Source organism: Lontra canadensis, unplaced genomic scaffold (assembly GCF_010015895.1).
Source record: "Lontra canadensis isolate GAN:19392208 unplaced genomic scaffold, GSC_riverotter_1.0 scaffold55, whole genome shotgun sequence".
Lineage (NCBI taxonomy): Eukaryota > Metazoa > Chordata > Mammalia > Carnivora > Mustelidae > Lontra > Lontra canadensis.
The window spans coordinates 5,029,401-5,037,933 of NW_022631049.1; the positions used below are offsets into that span (position 1 = coordinate 5,029,401).

At 42.2% G+C, this 8,533-nt stretch overlaps 1 protein-coding gene across 1 annotated transcript in view; it reads right to left on the reverse strand.

Moving 5' to 3' along the window:
* RHOJ (ras homolog family member J) overlaps nt 1–6,402 on the reverse strand; it is a 78,186-nt gene extending 71,784 nt beyond the window's left edge. The window contains exon 1 of the mRNA XM_032875241.1: nt 5,720–6,402. Within this exon, the coding sequence (XP_032731132.1) occupies nt 5,720–6,101 (382 nt within the window). The 5' untranslated portion in view covers nt 6,102–6,402. The remainder of the gene's footprint in view (nt 1–5,719) is intronic.
* Nucleotides 6,403–8,533: the final 2,131 nt, after the last annotated feature.

An 8,533-nucleotide genomic window follows, 5' to 3' on the forward strand; every position in this document is an offset into this window, starting at 1 on the left:
TCGGGTTTGGTTTTATTCACTTTGTATTATTTTGTGTTATTCCCTCTCCTTCCCTTCCCTGGTGGTTGGACAGTTTCCCCTCCTGCTCTGGCCGTTAAGGTTGTGATTAAGTCTACCTTGGACAGGTTACCATTTAATTAGGTGAAAGAGTTAGATTTGACTTTCAGCTCTCTGTGAAAACGACTTCCTTTTACATCTCACTCAGCTGATAGAACAACTAGATTTTCTCCCCCCTTTCCATGAATCATGTGAATTTCCTGCATAGGTGGCTGGATCTGCAAATAGTGACTTCAAAAATGAATTTTGAAACACAGATCATTTTTTGACAAATTCTGGGAGGGGTGGTGATAGAAGAAAAAGCCACAGAAAAAATCAGTTCTAGGCCAGAGGCTGATGGAAGTGGTAAATGAGGTACACTGTGCACAGGTTTCTACTCGAACAGGCTTATCTGACATACCTGTGTACATGAACATACAAACCACGGACATAATCTAACTTGACACACAAACTAACAAAACACAAAATGGAAGTGCTATCCTGGTGTCATATGTTATGTGGAATATCACTGGATAATATTTCATCAACTGGGGGGGGGAGGGTCTGTCCCAAAACTCAAAGTTCAAGATAAGATAAAGATGGAAGAAGTGTGATTGTTTTATGGGAAGTTGTGAAAGCTCTAAAGGTTCTTAGGGCATCCGGAGTCACCCTAGAAGGGAACAGGAAGCAGGGCCCAGTGAAGTTTCTCAGGCTCCCTTGTTGAAAGATGAGTGGCCCTATCTACTTTCATCTTGCTCTCCCTAATTTTTAGTCCTAGCCTTTGGTTGAACTTGGGGTCACTCTGAAGCATGCTCTGTATACAAGAGCTGTAAGTCTTTGAGGGGGCCTCTCAAAATTTTGGTAGGCTTTTGAATATAATGTTTATGGGGCAATTTGCAGCTCAGCTGTTTCCAAATGAAATTTACGTATTGCAGAGTTACATTATTCAACAGATGTAACATTGGCTGCTTGGGTTAAGAAAATTCAATGCTATGTTACAATTCCACTAGAGAGAAAATAATACTTGTGAACAAAATAGTTCAAAAATGGAATATATTTAATTCTAAACATATTCCTTCCTAAAGATTGGACCAGTAGCTTGTTCATTTTTTCAGCAATTTCAATGGACCAGAAATTACCTAAGCACTGGACAGGGACAATGATGATTAAGACATACCAATTTATTTATTCAATAACTATCTATTGAGAGTCTACTGTATGTTGGAGTCTTTTTTAAAAGCTGGAGATAGAGCAGTGAACAAGACAAAGTCCTTGTCCTCATGGAGTTCACATTCAAGTGTGGAATGAAAGTGGTAAGCAAATAAATAGGAGTATAATGCCAGTAGTGTGAAATGTTTCAGGTGGGTAGCAGGGTAAGTGGTTAAAGAGTGACTCTGTGTGTGTTGGTGTTCTTGCGTGTGGTTGTATTAAGTAATGTGGTCAGTTGAAGCTGAAGAGGCTCTGCGGGAACAGTGTCAGGCTGGGGGAAGGACCAATGTGAAGTCTTCAAGGAAAGTGGGATATCAGTGTGTTTGAGGCATACCGAGATGCTTGGTATGGCTTGAGCAGAATAACTGAAGAGGAGAGTTAGGAGATGGGGTTAGAGAGATGACAGGAACCAAGTCATGGAGGGCCTTGTAGACCATGATGAATGATGGGGTCTGAGTGTGAAGGGATTGGAGGAATTGGGCTGTGAATAGCCCTTGTGCCAGCTGTGTGGAGAACTGACTAAAGAGGGGCAAAGTTGGAAGCAGGGAAGTGAGAGGTGATTATAGTAGTTTAGATGAGACATGGTGGTGATTTGGACAAGAGTGAAGCAATGTAGGTGGTGAGAAGTGAAGGGGTATTTCAAATGTTGCACTGCTCAGTATCAGGAAGGAATAATAATGAGTGGTTTGAATGGAGAGGGTGGGGGTATTGTCATAGGAAGAAAGGAGTCAAAGATAATACTGAAGTTTTTGTTCTAAGCAACTGGGTGCAAGACAGTTGTCATGTACTTGTATGGGGAAGTCTAGGGGAGGACTAGAGTAGGGAAGTTAAAGAATTTTGTTTTAACAGGTTAAATTGGAGATGCCTATTAGATATTCAGAGGGACAGTTGGATATATGAGGCTGGGTCTCAGGGGGAGTATTGGGACCAGAGATATAAATGTGGGGGCCATTGATATATAAATAATAATTAAAGCCATGAGACTAAACACAACCAACTTGGGTATGAGTGTAAACTGAGAAGAGAACTGAGGGAGTGAACACTGAGGTTTACCAACATATGTTGGTTGGGAAGAGACAGAGTAGGCAGCAGAGGATATGGAGAGAGATTTGCCAGTAAAGGGAATAAAAGCCAGGAGAAACCGTTATCCCAGAAACCACGCAAAGGAACAGTAATAAGCCGTAAAAAAGCCTCCAAGCCATCCCATAAGATGAGGGCTGAGAACTGACATGGGATTTGGCAAGACACAACCTTCTCCCTGAGCTCAGAGCACAGTGGGAGTGGGAAAAACAAGAAAACAAATAAATTGCTCTATATGGAGGAAGCTATCTTCTAGAAATGTAAAGAAATTTCTGGAGATGGGTTGAAGATGAGGCAAGGACCTCTCCTTATAGAGTCAAGGGGGCTTGGAGGGGAAGGATGCTTGGAGGAAAGATGTCTGCAGGAGATGTACTTTTGGGCAGAAGGAAAAGAACTAAGATTCATAAAATTTCAATATTTTTTCTAGCTGGTTCTTATTTATTTATTTTTTTTAGAATCACTCATTCAAAACCGACATTTCCCCTCCCAGTTTAATATCCCTCTACTATTACTGCATGCATATTTGTCAATTACCAATACACGTGATTACTATAAGGGCATTACATGCATTTCATCACTTCCTACTCCATTTGGAGGATACTCTTAGAATTGTATTTTTCTTTGTTGTAGTCTTTATCTTTTTATTTTGGGGGGCGCAGAGGAACAGGGAGAGAGAGAATCTCAAGTAGGCTCCATGCACAGTGTGGAGCTTGATGTGGCGCTTGATCTCACAACTCTGAGATCATGACCTGATCCAAAAATCAAGAGTTGGACGCTTAACTGACTAAGCCACTCAGGCACCCCTGTAGTCTTTATCTTTTAATTACATTTTAATTTCCTTTCATGACTGTGTGCAAACATAGAAAACTTATTCTTAAGAATAGCTGCTATGTACCTAATACTGACCATGTGTGAGGCACTGTTCTAAGAACTTCACATGTATTAATTTATTTGTTCTTACAAACACTCCTGATACTTCTGTTGTTGTTGTTCTTCTTCTTCTTCTTCTTTTTGTGTGTGATAACTGAGGGACAGAAAGATTAAGTAACTTATTCAAGGCCACACAGAGGTGGCAGTGCCAGTATTGGGACTAAACTCTCTGGCTTCAGAGCCCACCATCTTGAGCAATATGTCAAGTATGCTTCCATCCTTATTTTTGTTATAGCTCTACTTTCCTGGGATGGGCAGCTGTTCAGGAAAAATCTTCAAGGGATAGTCTCCTGTAGACTTGGGCTGCAATTTCCTAAAGACTCAGGAATTCAGTTGCTGCTTGTGATTTCAGAATGTGCCAGTAGGACCCAGGGACTGGACACTGGATACTTGTCCACATTGGGGAAGAGAGGGAAAACCATAGAGTAGCCAGAATCTTTAAGGTGCTTTGATTCTCAAATAGCAGTAATATATACACAATTGAAATATAAGATAACTCCATCCTAATGGAATCTAGGTGGTAGTTCAGCCTTTGTTTGATCTCAGATATTTTTTATAGGCTGACTGAATCCCTGAGGATGGTTTTATCCTTTTTCTTTTATACTAGGCTGATAAGTGGTTCAACCAATAGATGGGGATCAGGATACATCATTTCCAAAAGCACTTGAGGCCTCTCCCTTTAGTAAATTTTGGGCCCCACCTTTGATCTAAAAGTTTTTGAAATTAGGTAGCAGCCAGTTTTCCTCTCCTGGCAGAAAGAGGGTGTAGAATAAATAACCTTTGCTAAGATATTTCCATGTCAAGTATCTTAGTAACTTAAATTCCCAGACTTCTTAATCTTATTAGTTTTTTTTTTTTTTTTTCCTCTCAGAGTGAAAATTTTCTGTTCTCTTTATTCTGTTCTCATTTAAATGTTCTTCTTTGGGCACAGTCTATTATATTTTCAGAAAAGCTTAGAGCCAGACTTAAAATTTGCTCTTAATTTTTACAAATATTAAAAAAAAAAAACAACCTTCTGGGAAGTGGATACTATTTTCACTGTGATATGGTGGTACTCTCCCAATCTGCTATGTAATATTGTCATACAACATGTAACTGTAGGAAAAGGAGGGGACTTAGGTGATTGTTTTGCTCTGGAAAAGAAGCTACTTCCTAACAGAGGGAGGATTTCAAATGGCCACATAGCAAAGCCAACATTCACACAGGTTTCCTGTGGGCCACTTCCCCTTTGCTGAACCTGACCCAAAGCCAAGGTGAAGGAAGCGAAAATTTTCTCTTATGAAATCTCAAATTTCTGATAACTCACCAAGTTGATCACTCTGTTAAAAAAAGTTATAAAATTAGGTTACTATAAACTTGAAGAATATCATGAACTTGTTTTTGAGGAACAATAAGATTTGCTTTGGAAATTGAGAGAAAAAGGAAGAATGAAAATGGAAAAATTGATGGGGCATCTGGGTGGCTCAGTTGGTGAAGCATCTGCCTTTGGCTGAAGTCATGATCCCAGGGTCCTGGGATCCAGAACCCCCTTAGCTCCCTGCTTAGTGGGGAGTCTGTCTCTCCCTCTGCTCCTCTCCCTCTGCCCTCTCCCTGCTTGTGCTCTTTCGCTCTCACTCTCTCAAATAAATAAGATCTTTAAAAAAAAAATGGACAAATTGAGATAAACTATAACATTGACAAGTACACCTACAAACTTTAGAACACTCAAAAAACAAAAGTAACTGAAAGGAATAAGTTGTGACTACTGTATTTTAACTGTCATGCCTTAAAATACTTTATATCCAATTTAATCATCTTCTGGATATACTTTAAAATGATTCAAATTTTATTTTTATCTTTATTTTTACTTTAAAAACACATTAATTAAAAATGTTTCTTTGAATTCAAGATGCAGACTGCCTAATAGATACTTAAAACCTTTAGTACTCCCCCCACCCCAACTACAGCCCCAGGAAAATAAAAGTACAGTAGTACAGCCACTGATTTTTATAGAAAAATGAGTGTTCTAACGTTTGTTGATCTTACCATTTCATTTATGAATGGCATGAGATAAATAGATGAAAAGCAGCAAAGATACTTCTTTCACTAGTTGTGTAGTGAGTGGTGCTTTTTAAAAATTGTGTTGTAGTTACACTACATTTTAGGATGTTCCCATAAAAAAGTTACGAATCTTCCCAAGAACGTTGAGTGAGATCTCTGTCCCCAAAGCCTGGAGGGCAGTTCAGGGTATTTCCCCAGTGTTAGTCATTTGATTTAAGGAGAAAAAAATGTGAGGATATCAATGGACGGACAGATTGTCCTAAACGTTCCAGCAGAGACCTTGGCTGTGTGTGTTCTGCTCTGTGACCTGGCAGCTGCCAGGCCCGTACCCGAGACCGAGACGGCTGCCCTGAGAACTAAAGCTGGGGTGTGGCCGCCTGCAGCGCGCACCCGGTCCCCCGCCGGGTTCTGCTCCTTCCCTTACCTGCATAGTGGTCAAACACAGTGGGCACGTACTCCTCTGGGAAAGCGTCGTTGGCGTAGCTCATCAGCAGGCAGGTTTTCCCCACGGCGCCGTCCCCCACCACCACACACTTCAGCATCTTCTTCTCCTCCGTGCCCCCGCAGCCACAGCTGCTGTCACCTCCCTCTGTGCAGCTCATCCGGGCGGCTCCAGCTGCTGGGACCGGGCAGTTGCTGTGGCTTCTCCTGCTTCTCCCCAAGCCCATGGAGCGCGGGAAGCGAGTGAGCAGCGGGCTCGAGATCACTCTGCCTTCCTTGGGGTGCCTGGGGTCACAGGGACCTGTCCGAGGCAGCTGGCACATGCCCTCATGCTTACCATCCTGGTCAAGAAAGGTAGCACACATTTGGGAGAACGATTAAAAGCATCTGTCCCCTTCCCCCTCTAGTCTGAGTTAAGAAACCCTCATTTTTCTCTGAATTCTAGGGGCTTCCTGGCAGTCTAGAAATTTCAACAGCCCAAGGGTTTTGCTGTGCCCTTCCCCTCTCCAGCCTGGCTGAAGACTATGGAATTCTGCTAAATCTTCCCCCTTTTCCACTTCACATCTAACATGGAGGGAAGCTGGGCTATTTAATGGAGTTTTCCCTTGCTTCCTCCAGCTTGCTGAGTATCAGGAAATCATGGGTTTCCTGCTGCATTCCATATTAGGATCAGTGGGCTGGGGAAGGCTGCAACAATGGGAGCTGTGTGTGTGTGTGTGTGTGTGTGTGTGTGTGTATGTTTGTACTTGTGGGGAACGCTGCCAGGGCATGGAGTGGGAAAACACTAGGGGTCCCACTGCAGACTCAAGCTGTCAGACTTCCTGTTTCATCTGCTGCTGGGGAGGCTGTTTGCCTGGGGCTGGCTGAGGAGAAGCTGACGACAGGATGGAAACTGGGGAGTGCTGTCTGCCACAGAAACCAGAGGGAATGGTTTAAGTGAGCAGAGAGAACCAGCCGTTGTAGGATAACATATGACATCATCCCTCCCTGAGTCACCAGTGAAAAGCTCTGCGAAGTAAAAATGGACAGTTCTTCACATACTTAAATGAGAAACTTTAGGCAATTCATTCAGGCGAGGGAGAGAGAGAGAGAGACAGGAAAACCTTGCAGCATTACATTGTTTTGAAGGAATACACTCTATAGATCATAAGTTTAACACATGCGATCAGGTTTATGAGCTGCCACATTTGGGCACAACGCTCAGACGTGTACTGCAGACATAAGCATCTTTGTGGTCGGAGCACATAAGAAATCAACCAGCCTTGGGACGTTTGCATCTTCTTATTAGCGAATAAACACATTTGTGCTTGGCTCACAGTCTTGGAAATGAAAGGATGTGGGATGGCTGCATTGGTTTGCTTCAGGTCCCCTAATGCTGCCTTTGCTTGGATGGTTCCCTTTGTGGTTTACTCCTATCCCCTTGGGTCAGCCTGGTCCTCTGCCATTACTAAGGGAGCCACTGGCAGCTAATTTATTTATCTCTTGGTTTGCTCAAAATGAAGTTCCTCTGAAGCCCTGTGTTTGAGCAATGTACTTGGTCTTGGAGAAGAAGTGGAACCCTGCAAATGATTTTGACGAATGGATCAAGACTTTTTTGATGAGGGAGTCTCAGTTAATTTGAGATTTGTGAGCACTTATTTTCAAGCATTTAGATGACCCAATTGATTTGAGGAGGTTTGTGTGTGTGTGTGTGTGTGTGTGTGTGTGTGGAGGAGATGGGGGAGATGTCTGTTTTAATAGGTGGCTAACAATAATATACATAATATAATAATATACGACAATATAGGATATTAGTATTATGTATATATATATATAAAATGCTACATGTATATACATACATACATACATACATACATACGTAACATATATATGCTACAGTGTAACAGATAGAACCCCAGATTTATTCTGTTTTAGATTCCAGTAACATTCGCCATTGGGCTTGGTATCCCGATATTTTTTGCCTAGGCTGTGTTGCCATAACAAACCAGTCCCGAAGCACAATTATTTTAAGTAACACATGTATTTCTTGCTCACATTATTGTCCATTTTGCGTATTTTTGTCTCCTTCATTCAGGGATCTGGGATGGTGGAGCATCCGCAATGAGAACACGATGACCTCTGCAGCAGAGGAAGAAATTAATGTGGTCAAGTGGCATTGGTTCCTGAAGCATCCTTCTCAGGGTGACATTTCCTCCTGCATTTGTTGGCCAGAGCAAGTCACATACCCATGCAAGCTAGGTTCAACAAGATCAGAAGTATAGTCCCACCATGTGTTGGGAAGGAGGGAACTAACTATTGGTGAACAGCCTGAACAATTTAGAGGTAGTTCAGATCACAGAGAGAGTTTAGTTAGTTGAGATTACGTTACCAGTACGAAAGTTGTGAATTCTTTTTTTTTTTTTTTTAAAGATTTTATTTATTTATTTGACACAGAGAGAGATCACAAGTAGGCAGGAGGCAGGCAGAGGGAGAGGAGGAAGCAGGCTCCCCGCTGAGCAGAGAGCCCGAGGCGGGGCTCCATCCCAGGACCCCGAGATCATGACCTGAGCCGAAGGCAGAGGCTTTAACCCACTGAGCCACCCAGGCGCCCCGAAAGTTGTGAATTCTTTATGGTTCATGTCATTCAGGAGCATTTGAAGGCACTCTGACTGCATGTGATCAAGATAATTTTATTTTCATAGAGTCTACCAGAAATACTGGGAATATGTGATAATAAGATTGCAACTTGAAAACTTATGTTTTTCTTCTAGAAAAAACCCTCAAGTGTGAAGGTGGCACAAATCTGGGCAGGTAGAGT